This window comes from Amblyomma maculatum, chromosome 4 (genome assembly GCF_055883805.1).
Source record: "Amblyomma maculatum isolate TAMU_Amacu chromosome 4, ASM5588380v1, whole genome shotgun sequence".
Taxonomy (NCBI): Eukaryota; Metazoa; Arthropoda; class Arachnida; order Ixodida; family Ixodidae; genus Amblyomma; species Amblyomma maculatum.
In genome coordinates this window covers 194,874,067-194,898,415 of record NC_139347.1, presented here as the reverse complement: position 1 = coordinate 194,898,415, position 24,349 = coordinate 194,874,067, and the positions used below count along the sequence as shown (strand labels likewise).

Here is a 24,349-nt window from a genome sequence, read left to right as displayed (position 1 = left end):
ACAGCACTCTTCGTAGTCTCACACAGCACTTTAGTAGGACGTAATCCGTACATCACAGCATCTCACGGTAAGCACAAACCACACCTCCAACAAACACGAATGACGCGATGCTTGGGCTAGAGACACGCCGGCGGCACCCAGCTTTTTTAGCGACTACGTAGAACTTGCAGCACCAAACCTCAATGCGAGCAGAAAGCGATGCGTTACGTGACGCATCTCATCACAGATAGAAGTGAGGAAACTTTGAAGAATCAAAACTACATAACTACATAACGACCGTCGTTGACGTTAATCCACATGATAACGAGGACCAAATGAGCGGACGTGCGGGCCGCGGGCTGGCTGTCAACACCGCGATTACATGCGCTTGCGTTGGTCGTGCTTGCGACCCTGCCGCGGTCCAACTCACGTAAACCTATCATCATGCCATCAAGTAGTATATCACCCATTCTAGGCACTATTCTTTGTAATTTCACATTTCACGCATACAGTAGTACATCCCGCACCCCGCACGTATACACCTCATACCAACTTCGATTTGGCTACATATGGCTACCGTGTTGTTGCTACAACCACATCTGGGGATCTCGGATCTCGGATCCGTCCGGCTTTCCCGACGGATCCGAAGGCCCATATCGGAGAAAAATGCTTTGGGTCCGTCGGAAGAACCCTACCGATCGGGTCCGTCCGCCGTACCTCTGAAAAATATTTCCCGGATCCGTCCGTCGTATCCCGAAGAAAAACGCACCGGGTCCGTCGGACGTACCTTTAAGACCATTGATCGGGTCCGTCGGACGTACCTTTAGCCACAGCCTTGCAGTATTGCTTACGCAACTTACCAGGTTTAACCAGAGCCAAACTACTGCAATCTTTTTTTCTTCCTTGAAGAGCTGTGTTGGTTTGTGTCATCTGGAGTAGGCTCGAGCGAAGCAATGAAAAATTACGAGGGACTTTAACGACTAAAGTAGTGAACGGCGAAAGTCTGAGGTCTCATCTTGTCTAGCGTTCCTACCATCTGCAATCCCACACGAACGCGCGCCTAGGAACGCCACGTAACAGCCGCCGCCGCAAAAGTGGGACAAACAAACTTGTTCACGACAATATGAGCCATTAAAGGCTTTCGCCTTAAAAAGGTGCTTGCAGCTGACTTTTATAATAAATCGTTGATGTTGGGTTTTGAATTTGGCGCACTGCCGCAGACTTTTTGCGTTTTGTTTGCCTGCTGGCGGTGCGACCGAGGTAGACCGTTGGTGTGACTTTCTGGTTACCGTTTTGTAACTCTGACGGGCTGTCACTTAAAGGAACTGGGACAAGCCACTCCTCTCTAGATAAAATTACGAACTGTATTGTGAACCAACAAGCAGATTTCGAAAAAAAAAAAAAAAAAAAAAAAAAAAAGGAAAGCCGTCGTTTGACGCCTTTCTGGCTCTCTCTCGCGTTAGCTGCCCGTCACATACAGCTTTGAAGCACCGCAAATGACGTTTTTTTTTTTTTTTTTAACTGGCAGTAGGTGTTTCGAGGGCTTGGTTATATTTCTCGGTCAACTTTCGACGGTTTGTAAGCATGCACGACGTCTTGGGAGGCACTCGCATTCACCTCGCATTCGCGTGCGTGGTGGTGTATTCGTGCGCGCGCCGCTCCCTCGAAGTTCGTTTTCTTCCTGCGGCGGCGGGAGCAAAGCGAGCGATTACGCTCGCTGCAACGCTGCTGTGTGTGTCGGTCAGCGGCCCGAGCGTTTACGTTGCACACTTGCACTGCGGCGTGTGTGTTTGTGTGGCTCCGAGTCTGCGATCCGACCGCTGTCCGGCATCAAAAGGGTGCTGCGTGTGTCACGTTGTGAGTCACCAGCCGTGTCGCCAGCAGGCATGCAGCGGTGCGCGACTGGGACCAGTCTCCAATGAGATCTGCGGTCGCGCCTATGCGGCTGTAGTACCATGGTGGTCGCCGACCAAGGCAACTGGGTGGCTGATGTTGTGATCGTCGTTGAAGGCACCGCCAACCTCAGTCCTTACGTTGAGAGCCTCAAAAGTCACTACATCGTGCCAACCTTGGAGTGAGTTATGCTGTAGTAGGTGCTGTTAGTGCAACTTGAAAAGTGAATGAACGCGTTCGCGTAGTCCGTTTGTTGCCCGAGGGCTCGTCGCCGTTTGCTGGCTACGTTTGAGAAAACTGTTTTGCATACGCGTTAAATGTGTGTCGCTTGGCTTATACATTTTTCTAATGACATCGCCTGTGACCGGAGTACTGACAAGACAACGGGTATTCTGTAAATTTTGTCAGAACTCGTGCTTTTGTTTCTTTCCATTTGAATTGCCTTATTATTATTTTTTTGCATTGAATGTGGGCTAACAGTAGTTGACCATATTCAGTACATTGGCTTGCTTGTGTATTCACCTATCATAAAATGAGGCTCTTATGTCTTCGTTTGTGACGCGGTTTTGGTTGAGCTGTAGTTGAGCATTTATGTCCATTGGTCTCGCAATGAAACAGCGATGTGCGCATCGCGGCTTCTGAAGTTCTCTCTTTTTTTTTTTTTTGCAGGTATTTCAATGGCGGCCCGATTGATGACAGAGACTGCGGCTATGATGTAAGTTATAAGCTACGCACAAAAAGCGGGCAGATATCACAAACACGATCTCACCTTGTGTATCGGCTTTGCTTCAGAGGCGCAACATGAAGGCACTGATAAATTTCTCTCGACATCAGCATATGCACTGAGAGGGAGCAGTGCTTCCTTGTACCATTTGCTGAAACACAGTGGGTCTTTCAGTTTTCGACACAGCCAAGTACAGCATGGTTTCTAACTTCCATGTCAAGCCCTGTTCACTGTGGTACAATTCTTTGTGCTCGTGAACTTATTAAGAAATGCTGGTATGTGTTTACGTCAGCCTGGTGTACATTGATTTTCAGCTTGCATGCGTTTTTATGGAAGTAGCCACTGTCAAGGCAACCTGCATTTCATTCCTTTGTCTCAGCACTTTTGTAAACATACATGGGTCTAGTTCCAGCTTTTGTTGTGAGAGCTTTGTTGCAGCTGTGACAGTCTTTGTCATTGAATTACCACTGTTGCTGTATACCAGCTACCATTGGAGTCTGTTGGAGCTCTACATTAACACTACCCTTGTGTGTGTTCTGGTTGACCAGACAAACAGCACCACCTATGCCCTGGTGGTGTTCATGGCAGCCGACTCGGCTCCGGAGCCAGCAGCCATCTGCCATGCCCCAACCACTAACGTTGCCAAGCTGCTGTCCTGGTTCGACCGTGTCTCGTATGTGTCTTGAGTCTTATTACTAGCACTCTGTCACGGAGGGACAACTTGCTTGCATATCTGACGTGGTTGTTCTTACTGTTTGTACTGTTTCTTTTTTTTTTTTTCACAAAAAACAAACGGCAGGCTACAGAAAACAAATACCTGAGTCAAAAAATGACCCTTATGCTAAAGTTGTAGATAAGTTTAATGTTGCTTTTAAAAGGTTTGCATGATAGTTTGTTTTATACTGCTAAGAAATAAATACCAGCCATTAGGTCAAAGCAGCATTGTTAGAGAAGTCTGGCTTTTGACATTGGAGCCTTGTCATGTAAACAATCACCTACCATGCCAAAAGTCTTTAAACAAACCTTGTCAAGCCACTTACTATCTATCACTCCTGCTGGAAATTGACGTGAAGTAGTGTAAGGCTTCACAAACTAACACCACCGTAATAAAATAGACCGATCCCACCGAGCGATCTGCGCATGCGCCGGTTTTCTGGAAGTTTCTCCGCCGCCATGTTAGTTGTAGCCGGCTGGCCAGCGCGTGCGCATGCCACTGCACTCCTGGAATCACCTCTTCACTCAAACTTATCGCACATTTCTCAGACTTCCCTGCCGAGAAAAATTGGTTGTCATTATTTTAGAAAAGTGTGCTGGACTGTTACATGCAAGGCAAATGTTTGAACCGTCCTTTCGTTCTTTTAGCCATGGCATATACACTTCATAAGGTAGAAAAGCCGACAGCATAGTCGGTACCGCATGTCGCAAATAATCGGGGGCTAAGTAAAAATATCGTAGCGGGGCAATTTGTGGTTCCAGTGATTGATAACTGATTGATTGATGTGTGATAGGCGATGGCGAGTTAAAGAAATACTTGTAATTACTGGTTATTTGACGAATTAAAGAAATGAGGAATGAACAAATAATTGAAAAAGGGGCTTTCAAACGTGTTGAATTTATTAGAATGAAAAGCCAATGCTTGGTGATGCTCATTAAGAAAATTCATAGTGTGTAATATATTATTTAATTCAAGTAATTGAAAAATGAAAAATCGGAGAACAAAGAAAAAAGAGGCGTCAAATGCTCAGAATTGCGACTGGCTGACAGAAAAAAACAATATATTGAGAGATAAGGGAGGGTGATACCCTCAAAATGAAAAAGCAATGCTTGATTATTGTAATTAAGATTATATAGAATGTGCAATCATTTGTTTACTTCAATCATCTCTTAATCTTAATCAATTATTTACTTCGAAAAATTTAATAAAGTGAGAATAGGAGAAAGGGATTCAAAGGTGTTAAAATGTTGAGAATGAAAAGCCAATGCTTATTGTTAATAAAGGGAATTTAGAGTGCATAATTGATTAATTCATTGAAATAGTTGGAAAAATGAAAAATTGCAACCAGGATTCAAAGATGTCAAATTGCTCGGATTGAAAAGTCAATGCTTGATGATACTAATTAAGAAAATTTAGAGTGTGTAATTGAATCAGTTAATTGAAATAATTAAGAACTAAAAATGGGCTTAAAGATGTCAGAATGCTCAGAATGAAAAGCCAATGCTTGATTCTGCTAATTGATGGAATATAGTGTGTGTAACTGATCAATTAATGGATTAAACTAATTGAAAAATGAAAAATGTGAAAAGAGGGTTGAAAGGTCACAAAATTTGTGAGTGTGCGTCAAGATGGTAATGAAGAAATTTCAAAATGTCTGTTATGAATTTGTTATTTGAAATAATTTAATAAAATGAAAAATGCTTTGAATCGTATCAAACCGCTCAGAATGGAAAACCAATGTTTGCTGATGCTAAGTATTAATGTATAAAAAGAAATAAAAAAGATGGAAAATAAATATAACAAAACAAAAGAACGCGAAAATATCCGCTATCGTGTCTTCAGCTAGCAGCGAAGCTGAAGTGATCCCTTAATTTAGTTTTGGTTGTTACCGAGTGATCACGAATTTATATCCTATCTTTGAGCCATGTATGAATACTTTGATGGAAAACAATCTTTTGGAAGTTTTGTTTTAGTACGCTGGAATTGTGGCGCCAGTCCTTCGTGTCTTAATTGTCATTTGGATTTTGCACAAAGCCGATATTTGATAAGTGATATCAACTGACTTCTAGTAGGCTAGGTGATGTGTATTATTTGTGTTCGCGCAAAAACAGTGAGGTTTCAGAGGCCGGAGAGACCTGGGTAAGTTGTTGCAAAGTGTCCCGTGGAGCACATTATGTGGAAAAATATTTTAGGTCTTGATGTACCATTACGATAAGAAAGTTAATTATTTGATCAATTACACACTTCAAATTTTCTTAATTAGCATCATCAAGCATTAGCTTTTTTATTTTTATTCTGAACACTTTTACACCTACGAAGTCCTTTTTGTAATTTGCATGTTTATTTTAGCTCAATTAACATCAATTACATTTTCTGAATATTTTAAATAGCACCAGCAAGCATTGGCTTTTCATTCTGAGCATTTCGACAGCTTTGAACCCATTTTTACAATTTTTCTATCCCATATTCACTAATTAATCAATTAATTATAATGATTTCATAACTTGTCATCGTCTATCACACACGAATGTGTTATCAATCACTACAATGAAATATCAGCATGATAGAATTTTTTTCGGAGCCCCCGAATATTTTCGACACGAGCTGTCGACTACTGCTATTATTACGACAATGACGGCGCCGACGGCTTTTCGACCGAACTAGCTGAAAAGGTGCATTTAAAACAGGAGTTGCTGTTCCCTTGTGCTATTGTTATGATACCCAGGATCATAACAGGTGAATTTTCGCAGTGCATTCGTGCATACACACGAGCTTTTAAAAACTGTTTGGAAATGCGGCACGCGGGCACTCCAGGCGGGTGGAGTGGCCGAATGACTACATCTACCAGCATGCACCGCGGCAGCGGCGGCGTCGTGAAACTGGCTGGTGGGATAGGTCTATTAAAAACTGTCCACTATCGCTGCATATCTCACATACTGCTCGTGTATCTGGCTTGCTGGGTTTTTGTTTGTTTACTTGCGTGCTTTTCCACCCAGAAACCTGCGTTTGCGTCTCAAATGTCGCAGTGAAGGTTTTTATTTTTTATGTTTGTATTTGTGAGGCAATATGCTAGCATTTAGGTATGTTGGAAAGTGCATTTTTGTAGCTTTTATTATTTTTTATTTTTTATGCATCGTCCTAGTGACAGTGCACTCACTTTCAGAACAACTTTCCTGCCACCTGTTTGTTTGGAGTGCAGGGTAACTGTGCACACTGAGACTGCATCCCACTTGCCTAGCTTGCAGTGTGCCAAAATTCAGGAAAAGAGGAAGGAGAATGTGGTATGCAACAAGCAGGAACATTCAGTTATGAATAACAGTATTAAGAAAGCTTTGGAAGCTATGAAAAGGGGGAAAGCACCTGGGGAGGATCAGGTGACTACAGATTTGTTGAAGTACAGAGGGGATATCTTTCTAGAAAAACTGGCCACCCTGTATACTCAATGCCTGCTGTCATTGAAGGTGCCAGAATCATACCCTGTGTACACAATGCCTGGTGACATAAATGGTACCAGAATCATGGAAAAATGCAAATGTTATCTTAAGTTTTAAGAAAGGGGACTCAAAATTACAGACCAATCAGCATACTATCCGTTACATACAAGGTATTTACTAAGGTAATCGCTAATAGGATCAGGCAGGTTTTCGGAGAGGGTACTCTACCATCGATCATATACATACAATTACCCAGGTGATAGAAAAGTGCTTAGAATATAACTAGCCCTTATACATAGCATTCAATGACTAAGACAAAGCATTTGACTCAGTAGAAACCACGGCGGTCATGCAGGCATTGTGGAATCAGGGTGTAGACGAGCCATACTTGAAAGTACTGGAAGATATATCTAGTGGCTGCATAGCAACCATAGTTCTGCATAAGGAAAGTGACAAACTTCCTATAAAGAAAGGTGTTAGGCAAGGAGACATGATCTCCTCAGTATTATTCACAGCTTGCTTAGAGGAAGTATTCAGAGACTTGCAAGTATAACCACTGACCTAGACGTGAAACACAGACTGGTGGGTCTGAAAATAACCAAAGTCAATCTTCAGTAGTGTTGGAAGGGAGCGACAGTTTGCAGTTGGTAGTGAAGGGCTGCGAGTGTTGAGGGAATGTATCTACTTAGGGCGGGTAGTAGACACTGATGTGGGCCACAAGAGTGCAGTAATCTGAATTAGAATGGTGTGGCAGGCATTTGACAGGTACCCTTTGATCATGGCTACCAGTTTATCAGTATCCTTCAGGAAGAAAGTGTAAAGCAGCTGCAGTCTATACTCATCTTTAGATCTTTAGGGTTAAAGCTAATGGCAATCGTTCAACTTAAATTCAGAACAATGCAGAGAGCTGTCGAAACAACAGTGATAGGCGTAATTTTAGAGACAGGAAGAGACCAGAGCTTGCCTCAGAGCAAATCCAAGCAGTGACATCTGATTGAAATCAGACAGGAAAAATGGATGTGGCCAGGGCACATAAGGGAAAGGCAAGATAAAGGATGATCTCTAAGGGGAACAAACTGGACTCCAAGGAGAGGCAAGTGCTGCTGGGGGCGGCAGAAGGTTAGTTGGGCAGATAAGGTAGGGAAGGGGGTTGGATGAATAAGGTTGCTGCAGCTGGAATAGGTCTGGTTTAATTGGAGAGATCCTTACGGTAGAGGCCTTCATTCTGCAGTGGGTGTAGTCATGCTGATGGTAATATTTCATTGTTGATAGTTCTGTCTCCACTCTTCACTCCTGCATCAGCAGATTGGATGCCTGCAGATTGTTTTGTTAAAGGTGTATATAGTAACCTAATTTTTTTCTTGCATGTTATTGATACGTAAGGCATTGCTTCACAATTTGCCTATGGCTGCAAAATAATTTATAATAAAATTGTTTACTCACATGTGTAGGTTTCAACAGCCCAGCGATGGCTGCGACGTCAAAGCCAAGTCTAGTTCACGTGAGGGATAAAAAAACTTGCAAATGCTCCTTCGTCATTTTAATTCACTACAATGCTAAAGCCAGCTGGCTTCAATGGCAGGAATCATAATTAGTGAAGCGAGAGCAAATGTATCGCAATTTTTTTCATCCCTCATGCAATCTAAGACTTATCTTTGATGCCATAGCGATCTTTCATCTGTTGAAACCAGAATTGCTCGAAAAAAGAAATCAATTTCAAATGATTCAGCACTTGTAGGTAAATTCTTGTATTGCGATTCGTGTTCAGTAATGCTTTACATGCAGTTAACGAAGAAAAAGGCAACTAACATTTGATGTCTGTGCTCCTTCAAGCACTTTTTTCAAGGCCAGTGTGGAAGAATGATTTGGTATGTTCTAGCATAGTACCTTGCTTTCATTTAGGCACAAAAGGTGTAGTTTTTCTATTGGAAACGGAAGTTTTCTGCAATTCAACTCAACGGCTCTTGATAATCTATTGCCTTCTCTCCTGCAGTTTTGTTGGCGGGGCTGGAGAGGCTTGTAGCCACATCGCTGAAGGGCTTGGGACTGCACTACAGGTCTTCGATGACTTCCAGGCACTGCGTGAACCAGGGTGAGTATCCTTTTTTTTATACACTTTCTTCTTTTCTTTTTTATGGTTTCACAAGCACAAACCATGAACCGAGTGTAGCCATCTTGTCTGTCATTGCAAGCTCTTACCAGTTATACCATGCTGATAGTGGATAAGAAGACAGAAGCCATTTGCATGCTGAGGGACTTTAGTAAGGCCTGATTTCATTGCTTCGCACAAGAGTTTGCAGAGTGGAACTGGCAGCTGAGTTTGAACCGCAGTTCTCTTGCATGTGAGGCAGACGTACCTCTACGCCATTGTTGCCGAAGATATATGAAAGTGGTATAACTAAGGTTGGAATGGAGCACATTCAGGAATTCTAGGAAGAAAGCAGTGCACCATCACAAACACGAGGGAGGAAGGGACGAGACACAGCACGAACAACTGATAGTTTTATTCAGGGCGCCTCTGTTTAAGTACAAGTAGCCACTTCTGATAAACAGAAAGGAAAACATGCGGGAAAATAAGATAATAAATTCTATGATAATACAAGAAACACGTGTTCTTTTTTTGATATGGCGATGGATGTAGTGCTAACACCTGCTGGACCTAGCTTCATAATCTCTGAAGCCTCGGTGACCTCTCTTGTGACCGTATGTTTGCGATATGCAACAACTTCACACTTTTCGACCCATGGAAGGCAAGCACAGTCACGGCAATGAATCCCGATATTGCGAGCAGTTAAACAACTGTGGTGGTCATTCTGTACCTTCATGCCGTTTCCGATAATTTGAAAACGATTGGGAGAAAAGCAGGAGTAGACATTGTATTTTCGGTTCTGCTGCGATTGGGTGGCATGTGCGCACATCCGGAGAAGCATGTAAAAGCTATCCCCATCTGCATGAAGAAGCACCGGAACAAGTTTGTACCCTGCAAAGGTAACGTTATCTGCTCGTATTAATTGAACGAGTAAAACTGTGCTAAAAAGACGGGACGTAAGAAAACACACAGGCACAAACAAGGCGCAGAGATGCACAAGGTGCTACCTCTCCCTCTGTCCTGTGCCAACTACTATGTTGGTCAAACTAGTCGTTATCTTAACGACAGACTCTGGGAACACTGCAGTAATGTAAAAAATGCTGCTCGCAATATCGGGATTGCATTTGGGAAGTACTCTGTGGTCATGAATGGCAGCTTGTCTCTCTGGAGAAAAGTGCATAAGAGCTGCATCTCACATGTGGAGCAGAAAAGCAAGGACTGGCAAAAAAGGGTTAATCAGAAATTGAGCACAGTGAGATAGCCATGTAGACAGGAAGCATGCAGAGGGGGCCTGGGAACAAACATGGGTAGCTGACATTCCATTCTTAAGAAGCAGAAATGGCGTTCAGCAGGGCATGCAAAGGCAATGCAATCTCTAAAGGTGACATTTATTTTCATGGAAAGGTATCAGGTAGGTGGATGAGATTAGGGAGTTTGCTGGCATTAGAGGGTGGGGGCTAATTGGAGGGATATAGGAGGGGTGGGCGCTGCAGTGGGCGATGGTGATAGGGGCTGTACCCTTTTTTGGGAAGAATGTGGCATCGACCGAGCGGTCGAGCGAAAACGAACTAATAAACAGGAAAGGTTGTGAGTAGAGCTTCAGACCCTTGAAAAGAGTCACGTGAAGTGGTGCATGCCCTCCTCATGCAGGACGGTGGTGCAGAAGCACTGCATCCTGGTGTGCAACTCCCCACCTTACCGGCTGCCTGCGCTCGAGAGTCCTGTGTACATCGGGCACTCAGTGGAACAGCTAGCTGCCGTCATGGCCGAGGTGAGAGCGTGTGAATGCTCTGCCCTGTCCCCAGTGCCGTTGGAGGCCTTGATTTGGTTGTGCCACCACCAACATGTGGACGGTCTTGAGAAAATATGCAGTGTGTGTGCAGTGAAGTGTGAACTTGATAACTGCAAAGTCATGTTCAGACTACAGTCGCATCCGTCGTAAACGTCATATTTATTGCAGTGCGCATAGCTGCTGCAACTCCTGTGTACATAGCTTGCGACCGCGCATGTTCACACTGGGTCGTTCAGTACGATGCATTCTTTACGATCGGGCAATCACCGTTTTAACATGGCACCGGTTAGCAAGTGGCTGATAGCGGAGGTCGGGGCTCTTCAAGCTGAAAATGAGCTTATCATTGTCTGGGCGCGCAACTTACACAGATGGACGAATAATAAAAGAATTTCTGTTTGTCAAATCTTATTCGATAGCGCATGCCTGTCCGCATGGTCCGACAGTGGTCTTGCACGCCAGCTTCCGTCCTCGCGTTTCCCCAATACTTTTTTGGCAAACGTCTGATGCCACCGCCCCACAACACACGGTCTAAGGAGCAAGGCAGCAATTTTTTTTTTTTTTTTTCAACAACCTTTGCTAGCACTTAGTTCCAGCGTGCGGTCTGCCTGCATCCGGGGTTTCGGCATCCAGCTTACCAGTGCCCCGGAGTGATCTTATAGATGGGCTGGGGAGGTGACTCAAATGTCGTACTACTGACTCCAATGAGCCGGGGCACTGAACAGACACGGAAACGTCTGGGGAGCCTCGTCCCCTCTCGGAAGACGCTATTTTCTTTTTCTCTTTTGTGGTGAGCTTCTTTCAAACGTCGATGGGTTTGCGCCAGCTCCATTCTGTGGCCTGGCCACAACGTCGCCCTGCATCGGCTTTTCGCTGCAGGCCAACTGTTCCCTCACTGCTCAACGGAGCCGATGGGCAGCGAGAATGCACTGGGACGAAGCGAGCATCCCTTGCCGCTACACTTTTCTAAACTAGAAGAAATTTGTTTGTTGACAGCTTGTTCGCACATGAAAAAAAGATTGAAAAAGCACTTACTACTTTGACTCAGTGCACTGGCAATTTGCAGCCAGGCATCGTTTTGCACTTCTCAGTGCAATTTCAGCCACTGGTAGTAGAGAACCTGCTTCTGCCGAACTTATCTTTTTATGAAAGGCTGATAATTCCCTGCGAAGAAGATTCTGCAATGCACATGATCAAGCTGCTGGCAGACACAGTCGCCAACACAACGCCAATAACACTAGTGAGCCGGGACACTGCAGCAGCATAGTAGCGTTGGATGACGTCGCCTGCTAACTGGTTTGCACGCGAAATTTGGAAGGACCAGAAAGGAAAAACTGAACCGGCTGTGCACATTGGTTCCGCAGTAACAGACGTATCTGCGCTAGTCGTAAAAGTCGCAGGTCCTCCGACATTAACGCCCACGCTGGCTGCAGACGTAGCGCATCTTACGCTCAATGCAACAGCAGTCTGAACAGACACATTACGTTTTTTGCGCTTACACTCGCGCTCCTTTCGAACGATCCATGTGTTGCATACTAGTCTGAACATGGCTTTACGGCAAACAATGAGCACAAAGATATTAGCAGATAGAAAAAAAAGTAGAGGCACAATTTTTTAATGTCTATGCAACTGCTTCTAGGCCATAGAAGCAGAAATAATAGTGATAGTATTCACCTTCCATCAGGAAAAATCTTGCTGCTTCCCAGTTCTCATTCCATTTGTCGTGCTTATATTTCATTTGAGAAGCTTATTTGAGGTGCCCACTATTTCCTGGGGCCTAGCAACCTTGGCCCTTTCTTTTTTTTGCGTTAACTTTATGGTTTTTAGTAGTGTTTCGAAGGTAGACTAAGGACAAACTCCAACTTATTTTACAAGTAAAGGCCGATTGTATATTTCTTTTGCTCAAGCGCAACAAAAATTCACTTATTAGTTACAAGATTGGAGGGGAATATGTAGTCTTTTCTTTTTTTTTTTTCCCTACCTGTATTGTACTCGAGCCATCAAGACCAGAAAGGATGCCACTGTGCAATGACCATTTGGAGGAGAAAACGATGATTTGCACACAGATGACTATCTTGGTATTATTGCAGTTTGGTTGTGAGAGTAGCTGGGGGTGGCAGTTCCCATTTTTTGTTTTCAAAGGAAAACAGCAACTGCTCAAGTGCCATTGCAATCCGTAGGTTTCTGGCGGCACTGCAATCGCACTCGCTTGGAATTGTGCCGAAACGAACGGCGTTTTTGGAAACACGCAGAGGCCCCCGTCCACTTCGCTATACTTTGGTGCAGGCAACACTTTGGTAGTTCCTTAAAAATGTTCTTTCTTTACGGGAACCGTATGCAGCTTGTTCGGCTAAAAAGCCCTAGTCATTTACCAGTTTCAGCTTGAGTATTGTTGGGAGCTCTCGGAAGGGCTGAAAATGTGGCAGGAAAGAAAATATGGAGGCCTGTAGTTATCATAAGTGCTGTGTTCATAATGGATGTGAAATGTGATGTGTGATTAATGGTTAATGCTAAACGCATAATTTATTGTCACTAAATAAAAAAAAATTAAATGTTTAAGGCAATCAAATAAAAATATTTAAAAATGACAAAATAAAAAGTTTTGAGTTGTTGCATTGTAGCTAGAAAACTGAGTGATTGTTTGTTGTGCCACAGTCTATCATACTGAATGGGCTGAGTCATTGCATCATAGTCCATCATAGCTAAAAATATAGATTAGGCTATTGAACATACTATCGCGTGTCTACTCTTAAGGCGAAGCCTAAGTGTCCTAATTTTTTTCTTACTCTCGACTTTCAGAGGCAAGTCAACTTCAGCATTCTCTCTCCAAGGAAAATCCCAGCCCTGTACAAATTATATGAAAAGGTTGGTACTTCTACTTAATTTCGTGCAGTTGGCAACCACTGCGACTCTTGTATTGTGAGTTCATTACACTTGGTCCGCATCATATATAGAGACTAATGTTTACTACCTAAAGTTTCTTTTTGCTTGTTTTCACGTATATTTGTGTTACATTGAGCTGCCTCTGCTTCAGTTCCATTTATTTACTCTAAGAACTTTTTGTTATTTTTCGTCAGACAGGAGTTAAGCCTAATCAATACTTTGTGAGCGTTTGCGCCTAATGTTAAGGGTTTACACTTAGAGCATGCAGTTAAGATTTGGCACAGTCTGTTCTTCCAGTATTATTTTTCGGTTAAGTCAGAAACAGGGGTTGATTGCAGTGTAGCCAGTGCACTGCACAAAATACAGTTCGTATTATGCTGTAAAGTCATTTCTGTTTTTTTTTTAACCTGCCATGTTGGCTCAGTGGTTAGGATGCTTAACAGTTGATTTGAATGGCACTGATCCTGGCTACAGTAGCCTTGTTTTGATGGAAGCAAGTTGTACTGTATTACTGCAGAGCCTTTTAATCTTGCATAGCCGATGTTGCTGTGGGCTGTTAAACTCTGTACACTACACCTTCTCTGTTTTCTTTTCAAATCTGTAGTGAGCTCTTAACTCACTGCGGACAATAGCTGTATGCGTGCTGAGTGCATAGAAAGGGAGTTGAACAAACCAGTGCTCATGTCTGCTTCTTGATGCCTTTCCCATTGTCGGGTTTGTGATCTTTCATTTATGAGACTGCAGTCTTGCCTACATTTGCTGCAAGGCTTTCCTTGCATTTCAATACTACTTGCTTGCTGAGAGCGAAACAGCACGGAATAGAAAAGTGGTGAAGAAATCATGGCTGGTGAGGAAGTGCAGGTACTATCGAAAGTAAATGGAAAGCAATATATTAGGTAAAAATTTTAATGTTAGCAACCTCACTTTATGCGTTTACACAGTGGTCCAATAAATGCTGACCCTTTGGATTGAAAGAAATTAAATTTTGCCCACTGCGCTACCTATCATTTACTTTTACCTTTACGTTACAACGAAGATCAGAGGCACGCCAGGGAGCTCCATGTTATCTGCAATCAGCAACGAAGCGCTGGCACTTTACGATTGAGACTGCCGCTAACGCAGTGGCACTCATTTTACCGGAAGACTCAATATGTCGCACTTGAAAGCTGCTTAGGAATCACTTTATTATTGGCATTGTCACGATTATGCAACCCACAGGCGGCAGGAAGCACACTGAGAAGACCGTGCGTGCTTCTCAGTGTGCTTCCTGCCGCCTGTGGGTTGCATAATCGTGACAATGCAAATGATAAAGTGATTCCTAAGCAGCTTTCAAGTGCGACATATTGAGTCTTCCGGTAAAATGAGTGCCACTGCGTTAGCGGCAGTCTCAAAAAGGCATCCTGCGACATCTAGATTCACACAGCTCAATGAACTGCAGCAAAGCTATGCGGCTCAGATACAGCTCGGAAGAACATGTAGCTTGCGCTTCGCGACCTAGATAAGCCGGACAAGACTTCACATCACAGTCGTCGATGCCAGTAAAAAATCGGGATGTGCAGACGCGGAAAACAGATGCTTACTACTTCAGAACGGTGTGGGATAGACTGGAAGGTGGTGACTGGGGCCAACAGAGGTGATCTTGTGCGGATTACTGCTGCAATTCTTGGGAGAATGTTCCGTAATTGGGATTGAGTCGTGGCTAAACTGTGCTCCAAAAAACGCACATTTTGTTTTTCCGAGCCTGGGTTTGTGGACCCTGCAAAATGGCTTCATGGACCCTCATATTAGAACCACTGGCTTAGAGAGTTACATTAGCGTCATCTCGATTATGTTAGTTACTGTCGCATAAAGCTGACCTTCAGAAAAACTGCCATCCGAAGTCTAGCCGACTTAAATTACGTGTTGTGTTTTGTCTCTTCCATGTCTTTTTTTGAGTTGTTTTCAAACAAAATTTTTACCAGCTAACCCAAAGTACACTTCTGTTAGCCGACTCGTTGGTGGTGTTAAGGCATCTTTATGCAAGTGGCAGTTAGTAGGCGCCCTGTAATCGAGCCACTGGAGGTTGTACACTCAGCACAGTCTCGCAATGGATCGTTTTGCCTGGACCTGATATTTCTTGCTGCATCCCAATAATTGAAAAACCTGGTTAATTAAAGCATGTCTCGGTAGTCCAAATGACCTCAAATTCACAAGGTTTGTCACTGCTTTTGCTTTTTAAGGAGTATCATTGTTTTCAGTGCGTTTTCTGTGGATGTCCTGTGCCATGCAGCCTGGCTTCTGTCGGTCTTTGGCAATTTTGGCCATTTCTGAAGAGTGGCCATTTGGGGGAGCAGCCCCTATGGCCTGGCTGTTGCATGTGGCAGTGGGCATAGGCATCCTCAGGGTTGTACATTAGGGGGAGCGAAGTTTCACCAATAACCCCCCAACCCACCCCCTTGTCACCTTCCCACCCAGGCTTCTACGGTCGGAACCAAGTGCAGGGTTGAAGAGTGGTTATAAAACATTCATTTGAATGTGATATAGTTTATGGATATTGTCACATGGTGGTGACAGTGCCGTAGACGACAAACAAACAGATAGTTGTAGCACTGAAATCAACTCTTTGTTGGGCTGACTTGCGTCTGCAAAAGAACTAAGTAGCTAGCAGGCGGAGATAGCAGCGAACGTGCTCGCCGATCATTGAACTGAACTAACAATGCCCGCTGCATTCAACAGTGCTCAATTCAAAGTCTGTGCAGAAACATCGAGAGGTACTGGAAAAATCTGGAACAACACGAAAATGGTTGCACTTGCCTGTAGTCCTTCCTGACTAACCTTGGCACATCTTGCGCTACAAAGAAAGGGGTAAAGTCGCGTTTTGCGACACCGAGCATGAACAAGCTAGCAACAAGCACAAGGTCATTCTGTGCACTATAGTCACAGTGATAAGGAGTATGCGAGTGATAAGGCCGCATGGCAATGGCTTTTGAAAACAAAAAAGATTTGTAAGCTTCATGGCAGTATACAAAATATAATGCACTTAAAAACAAATCAAACTTCCCCATGGATGCAGGATTGAAATGACGTGAAGATGTGCTTCTCAGAGCAGTTTGAGTCCCCAATTTTCCAGAGGCAAAGGTGGGAAGTAAGTACTTGAAACGCAACATCATGTGTCCTCGGCTGCCAGTATCGTCAATAAGCCTGCATAGTCGTAACCCTGGAGTTTTAAATATGACGGCTTATAGGCTCAATGGAGTGAAGCTATGGGGTAGACTTGGTGTCCCCCATCAGAAGATTAGGCGGTGCAGCCCTCCCTAATTGAGCACCTATGGTATTGGGTCTTTCGAATGGATTGCGCCTTGTGGTCAAGCTGTTCAGGCAAACTTTCCTTGATGAGGAGATGTCAACGGTTGTTGTATGCTGCTTGTTCTTCCAGGCCGGTGGTGACCTCCAGAGTGCCCTGTGCAAGAACTATGCCAAGGATCGTAGGCACATGGTGTTGCTGCGAGGATACCAGCTCCAAGGTGAAATCTCGATGCCACTGCGATCCTTTGGCCCCTTGTCAGGCAATGTCTGGGCTTTCCAGAGAGGAACATTAAAAAAAAAAAAAAGTGAGGTGATTTATAAAATACCTTGTTTCAGAAAAGTTGCTTGAAAGAGCAGTTACTATTACTTTTCTATGGTGAAAGCATCAACCTGTTGACTTCAGATTTTTATTATTTCTTCTTAGCACTAATACCGGCCTTTCTTTAATCTATAATTCTCGACCCAGAACAAAGGCCATTATTGAAGGCTTCTTTTAGCCTAAAATAATTTTTAAATCTTAACTCGCACCACCGAAAGCAGTATCAGTGAGTTTTATGGGTGCCGCATTACTGTCGCAGATGCTGAGCATTTTAATGGTTCATTTCTAGCAACTGCACATCACTGTTGTCACTTTTGTCATTGCAAGAAGGCACTCAATAGTCGCTTTTATTGCTGTACTGAGGATCATCAAAGAGAACGCCCGTAAATTCTTCATTGGAAGGACTGTGTTTCACTCTGCTACGGTTATATGTTTGTATGCGATTAAGCAGCTAACTAAGGTGCTTAAAGAAAACAAAACTACTGCTCATAGTGGCAGGCAAGAATCCAGCATCCATACAATTTCACACCATCCTCAAACTATTCTTCTGTGGTGGCATGACAAGCGATGGAACACGGCGACACAACAGAAACAGAACGACGTGATGACATGTCGCTGAAATATGCTTTAGTGGCCAGCGGGCCTAGCGCGAGCACTCCGCCCCACGCCACTGCCTGCTTCGTCGTCTTCGTAGCATGACCCGGGGCCATCGAGCGAACGTCCCGATCGATTTCTTGTAATCCAATGCATGATCTGACAAATGAACACAGGTGGAGGACTCGGAGATGAAATGCTTGCCATCACAATGAATGCGAGATGGGATGAATGCTTGCCTCGGAGAATCAGGTCCAGTGTTTACCGTTTGGTGAAGGCTAAGGCCCCGGACATGCTGGACGGCTTAGGTGGGGGTGCTGTCTTCGTTCAAGTGGTTGTGAGGTCGGTCGGGTCGGCTTTGGGCTTGTTGCAAATTTGCAGGGTCGCAGCGGAGCACCAGAGCAAGATGACCAGCGTGGCAGGCTTCTCAGTCTGAACAGCCCATGCCGAGCTTGCGCTCCGAACACACGCTGTAGATCTTTTCTCTAACACAGCTGTTAACGCTGATCTCAGCGCCTCCGCTTTATAGTGTCGGCGGACACTATAGGCTCTTCCTGGTCCTCGTGTGTTGTCAGTGCTGGGGACGAGGCTAGGGACAGCAGCTGGTCGGGTTTGAGCAGAAAGGGCTGAGGCAGAGCTGTGCGGCGACGTCCACGGGTTTCCAGCCGACGGTCCCGGCTTACAGGTGGCGTCGATGCTCCAATGCGAGGATGGGGATAACTGCGCACCTCCAACCAAATGTTACGTAGAGGCATGACAAGCGATTGAGCACGGCGACACAACAGAAAAAGAACAACGTGTTAACATGACGATGAAATAGACTTTAGTGGCCAGCTGGCCTAGCACGACCACTCCGCCCCGTGCCACTGCCTGCTTCGTAGTCTTCGTAAGCACTATTATAGAAACTTGAAAGCCACGTGCCATCTCGGCAACTGCTTCAGTAATGTGACCCTGTTTGCTGTATGTGTTGACCTAATGACTCTGTGGGTCAATGGCTAAGCAAAAAAGTTAGAATACCTTCATGCTCTGTGATGCATTCATAAAGGTAGATGAGCTTTCTGTGTCATTAGTGGTGAATTTTTTGGCTAAAATTATTTAGGGCTCTGGTTTAGCAGTCCTGAATTTCTACTTTGGCACGCTGCCTATTATCAAACAAGGTTCTAATGTGCCCGTTTAAGAATTCATTGGAATACTTAGTACAGTCAAGCATTCGAGATTGCTGCTATGATTGGGAAAGTCAACAAAGGCTGGTAGAAACGCAGTAGCCCACTGCTGTACACGCAGATACAATAATGAGAAGTATGATTTTTCACATGTTAGCTTGTTGCTTTAAAAGCGTGAACTCTTGGGCTAGTTGGTGATCAGTCTTAAAATTCATCTTATTTAGTGCAAGAGGACAGTACAAACAGTGAGTGCTTGTGTTGTATATGTTTTCTTTGTGCTGTCCTTTTGCACTAAATAAGATGAATTTTGAGCTTGTTGCTGACTGCACTCATTATACTGAGGACAAAATTGGAGTTTTTCAGTCACCTGCATTTTCTGCAGGAATGTGTCAGAGCATTTTTTTGTTTCTTAAATGTCAGTGAAAAAGCTAGAACTATATTAGTTCGCAGCTGCTTGGGTGTAAGCTTCAGTGGTGTTGTCTTGAAAGAATGTCATTTCAGTAGTTGAGCCACATGCTGCACCGTGAGGCTTCTGAAAGTGCTTTTGCCATTTGTATGCCTTCGACCCCTTCAGGAATGTTACGTGTGCTCTAATTGGTTGCTTCCTGTAGCATCAGCTGTTAGGGGTCTGCCAGCATTTAAATTTGTCAGTGCAGTCATACAAACCTACCTATTTATGGTTTGTGTTATTAGTTGCGTCTTTTGAAAATTGCAACCTCTTGTGTTTTGCTAACGTAAGCTTGATAAGTTTTTCCTATCATCGGCTAACACTGATATTGTTAAGAAGGGCCTTGATATGGCCAGTTCACCCAGTCTGCCTTATCTAGCACAACAAGACACAGCACAGCCCACTTAACTGCACACACTTCAGCATCGTCGTCAGTCAGCAGACGCTCAATTCTTTTTCGTCACAACATCATGCTTTATTATTCCCTTTTTGCTGCATTTTTTTTTTACTGACTAATGTTTACTAGTGTAGATTTAATAAACGATATCAAATGCACTTAAACTTGTCAATCTTGTGTCATGCCCCGCCGTGGTGGTGAAGTGGTTAAGATGCCTGACTACTGTACCGTAGTACCCGGATTCAAATCCGAGCACTAGTGGCTGCATTCCCCTTCATGGATCACTGCCTTGTCGTGGCGGAGGGGCTTGCAAAACTCGATGAAGTCGTGAGCTCTGCTGTGTAGGGCCACCCAAGATAGACAGGTCAGGGCAGAGAGTTCTGACAAAATGTGATTCACTGGAGAAGGTAATGGCAACCCACTCCAGTACTTCCTGCCAAGAAAACCCTATGGCCAGTCACAATACTATTATCGATATGGCGCCGGAAGATGAGCCCCCCAGGTTGGAAGGCGTCCCACATGTTACTGGGGATGAACAAAGGGCGATTCCTAGTAGCTCCAGGACGAATGAAGCGGCTGGGCTAAAGCCAAAAGGACGCTCAGTTGTGGATGTGTCGGGAAGCGACCGGAAAGCCCGATGTTGCAAGGAGATATATCACATAGCAACATGGAATGTAAGATCTATGACGCAAGGTAAACTGGATATCGTCAAGCGAGAAATGGACAGATTGAACATTGATATCTTGGGTATCAGCGAGCTCAAGTGGACCGGAATGGGAGAATTTAACTCCGGCGACCATTATGTCTTTTATTGTGGGCACGAATCCAAGAGAAGGAATGGGGTCGCTCTCATAGTAAACAGAAGAATGGGCAAAGCAGTGCTAGGGTACAACCCCAAAAACGACCGAATGATTTCACTTCGGATCCAAGGTCACCCTTTCAACATAACAGTTATCCAAGTCTATGCACCGACCACTGCTGTTATGCGGACCTACAATGCCTTTTAGACCGCACCCCATCATCAGACGTCGTTTTTCTCGTAGGAGACTGGAATGCTAAGGTCGGGAGTGAAGAAATATCCGGAATTACAGGCAAGTTCGGTCTTGGTGAGCCAAATGAAGCTGGGCAGAGGCTAGTAGAGTTCTGTCAAGAAAACAACCTGTCCATAGCGAATACTCATTTTCAACAGCACAATAGGCGCCTGTACACATGGATTTCACCGGACGGTCTGTACAGGAATCAGATCGATTATATTATTTGCCGGCAGAGATGGAGAAGCGCTATACAAGCAGTAAAAACAAGGCCTGGGGCCGATTGTGGCACCGATCATCAGCTTCTTGTTGCCAAAATTAAGCTTCGATTGAGGAAAACGCAGAAAACTAGAAGGCCTTTCAGGTATGATCTGGATCAGATTCCATTAGAATATGCTGTGGAAGTGAGGAATCGATTTCAAGAATTAGATCTAGAAGACAAAGAGCCCGAAGAGATGTGGACTGATGTTCGTGATATAATACAAGAAGTTGCTACTAAGGTAGTTCTAAAGCAAAAGAAATGCAAAAAAGCAAACTGGTTATCTGAAGAGGCTTTGCAAATAGCTGAGGAAAGGAGGATGGCAAATGGTATGGGGGAAAGAGAAAGATACAAGGTTCTCAATGCGGATTTTCAGAAAATAGCAAGGAGAGATAAGAATGCCTTCCTGAACATACAGTGTCAAGCGGTTGAGGACAACAGCCAATTAAGGAACACAAGAGCAATCAAAGATATCAAAGGAAGCTTCTGTGCTAAGCTGGGCGTGATAAAGGACAAACGAGGCAAGGACCTCACTGAAGCCTCAGAGATAAAGAAGAGGTGGCAGGAATACACAGAAGAACTGTACAAGAAGGACCCGGATGTGCAAACCCAACATAGGACGGTTGTGATTACTGATCTCGAGCCGGGCATCCTGAAGAGTGAAGTTGAATGGGCCTTAGCCAGCCTTGCTAAGAACAAAGCTAGCGGAATTGATGGTATTCCAGCTGAGTTGCTTCAAAACCTCAACCACGATGCTGTTAACACACTGTATACATTATGTCAAAAGATTTGGACAACCCTGCAGTGGCCACAGGATTGGAGGAGGTCAGTTTACATCCCCATTCCAAAGAAAGGCAGTGCCAAAGATTGTTCCAACTACCGCACAATCGCGCTTATTTCGCATGCTAGCAAGGTGATGTTAAAAATCCTGCAAGGTAGGCTGCAGCAGTATGTGGATCGGGAGCTTCCGGACGTGCAAGCTGAGTTTCGCAAGGGCATAGGAACTAGAGACCAAATTGCCAACCTTCGCTGGATCATGGAAAAAGCAAGAGAGTCCCAGAAACCCATTTACTTCTGCTTTATTGATTATGCGAAAGCGTTTGACTGCGTAGATCACAGCAGATTGTGGCAAGCTCTCCAAGAGATGGGAGTTCCAATTCACCTCATCTGTCTCCTCAGGAACCTTTATGAAGGGCAAGAGGCCACAGTCAGAACTGGGCATGGTCTTACTGATTGGTTTCCGATTGAGAAAGGGGTGAGGCAAGGCTGCATACTGTCGCCCTGCCTATTTAACCTATATGCAGAGTGCATCATGAGGAAGGTCGGTCTGGACGAGTCTTCAGCTGGAGTGAAGATTGCTGGAAAACGTATCAACAACCTTAGATATGCGGATGATACCACTTTAATGGCAGAAAGTGAAGCGGAACTCAAGAGACTTCTGATGCGAGTACAAGAAGAGAGTGAGAAGTTTGGGCTTAAACTGAACATTAAAAAGACAAAGATCATGGCGTCTTGCCCTATCAAGTCCTGGAGCATCAATGGACAAGAAGTGGAAGCTGTGACAGATTTTCTGTTCTTGGGCGCCAAGATTACCTCGGAAGGAGACTGCAGCCATGAAATTAGGAGACGCCTGCTTCTGGGAAAGAGAGCAATGGTTAGCCTTGACCGCCTAGTAAAGAGCAGAGACATTAGTCTGCCAACCAAGATCCGTATAACCCGTGCTATGGTCTTTCCAGTTGTGATGTATGGATGCGAGAGTTGGACTGTGAAAAAGGCTGACCGCCGAAGAATTGACGCGTTTGAATTGTGGTGCTGGCGAAGACTCTTAAGAGTTCCTTGGACTGCCAGAAGATCAAATCAGTCGATATTGTCGACCATAAACCCTGACTGCTCATTGGAGGGTCAAATTCTAAAATTAAAGCTCAGCTACTTTGGTCATCTGATGAGAAGAGAGGAGTCGCTGGAGAAAGATTTGATGTTGGGAAAGGTTGAGGGTCGCCGGAGAAGGGGTAGGCAGCGAACGTGATGGTTAGATGGCATTCTCGAGGCATTGCAGATGAAGCTATGTGATGTTAAGAAGATAGTGAGAGACCGGAAAGCGTGGCGTGACATGGTCCATAGGGTCACGAAGAGTCGGACACGACTGAACGCCTGAACTGAACTGAGTGGCTGCATTTCGATGGAGGTGAAACAAAGAGGCGTCCGTGGGCTGTGCGATGTCATTGCATGTTAAAGATCCCCAGGTGGTCAAAATTACTCCGTAGCCCTTTACTCGCCTCCTCTTTCTCTTTCCACTTTCACTCCCACCTTCCTCCCTTTCCTTACGACACAGTTCAGGTGCCCAGAGGAACAAGTGTGATAGATACTGCGCTTTTCCCTTCTTGTGAACCAGTTACTGTTATTATTATTTCTTATGTCAGCTCTTAACTGATGTAGAGCAGTGAGTGCTTGTGTTTTGTTCCGGTGTGGTTGAAATGACGACCTCATCTTTCGAGACATTGATTTGTTGTAACGAAGTTTCTGACAATGTTTTGCAAGAAGGGGGCACTCTTTGTGAAAACTGCTGTCATGGTGTGTTTGAAGTTTTTGCCATGAGCTTTTCAGAAGCCTAATGTATTCCGTTCCTGGAAGTGGTTCGAGGTCATTCAAGGCTCTTTGTATCACTGGAAGGAGCCTATGTATGATGGAAGCTTCTGTCAGTTTAAACCATGCCGCTCCTTTGTCATCATGTGGTCTTTCGACAGATGCCTCCAGGGCTAGACGTAAGCATTGAAAATGCTTTGGTAACACTTTCGGAACAATTATGTTCATCATCATCATCATCAGCCTGACTATACCACTGCAGGGCGAAGGCCTCTCCCATATTTCTCCAATTAACCCGGTTCTGTGATAGCTGCATCCACTTGACCCCTGCGAACTTCTTAACCTCATCCGCCCACCTAACTTTCTGCCGCCCCCTGCTACGCTTTCCTTCCCTCGGAATCCATAAGTTGCAAATTATATTTGGGCGCTGCAAAAGGCAATGGGCACACTGCATAAGTTGCTAATAGCAGCTGAAATTTTGATCGCATGCATATTAAAAGGTCAAGAGAGTTGAACAATTATTAATTAATTACGATGATTCTTTGTATACTCAGCCTGCCATGTGAACACTAAGAAACTCCATCACCTAAGCATCCACTGCTTATTGCTGTTTTTTGAGGACACACAACCTACAGGTTAATACAGTTGAACCCGGATATATCGAACTCAAAGAGGATCACAAAATAGTTTGATATATCGATAATTCGATATACGAAAATCAGCTTGAGACGCCGCTTGCGATCATATTTGTTGCATAATCAACC

The 24,349-nt window shown here is 44.4% G+C and overlaps 1 protein-coding gene across 11 annotated transcripts in view; it reads left to right on the top strand.

The window, feature by feature from the left end:
• Positions 1-1,604: 1,604 nt before the first annotated feature.
• The window catches only part of LOC146193939 (mediator of RNA polymerase II transcription subunit 25-like), a 95,327-nt gene continuing 72,582 nt past the window's right edge, over positions 1,605-24,349 (top strand). For 3 of the 11 annotated variants that reach the window (XM_084602892.1, XM_084602891.1, XM_084602887.1), the window contains exons 1-7: positions 1,608-2,053; positions 2,542-2,587; positions 3,145-3,269; positions 8,739-8,837; positions 10,485-10,605; positions 13,423-13,488; positions 16,922-17,009. In XM_084602892.1, coding sequence (XP_084459018.1) covers positions 1,935-2,053; positions 2,542-2,587; positions 3,145-3,269; positions 8,739-8,837; positions 10,485-10,605; positions 13,423-13,488; positions 16,922-17,009 — 664 coding nt within the window. In that variant the 5' untranslated portion in view covers positions 1,608-1,934. Of the gene's footprint in view, positions 2,054-2,541; positions 2,588-3,144; positions 3,270-8,738; positions 8,838-10,484; positions 10,606-13,422; positions 13,489-16,921; positions 17,010-24,349 lie in introns of all 11 variants that reach the window. The other 8 variants (XM_084602895.1, XM_084602893.1, XM_084602898.1 and 5 more) reach the window with 6 other exon arrangements.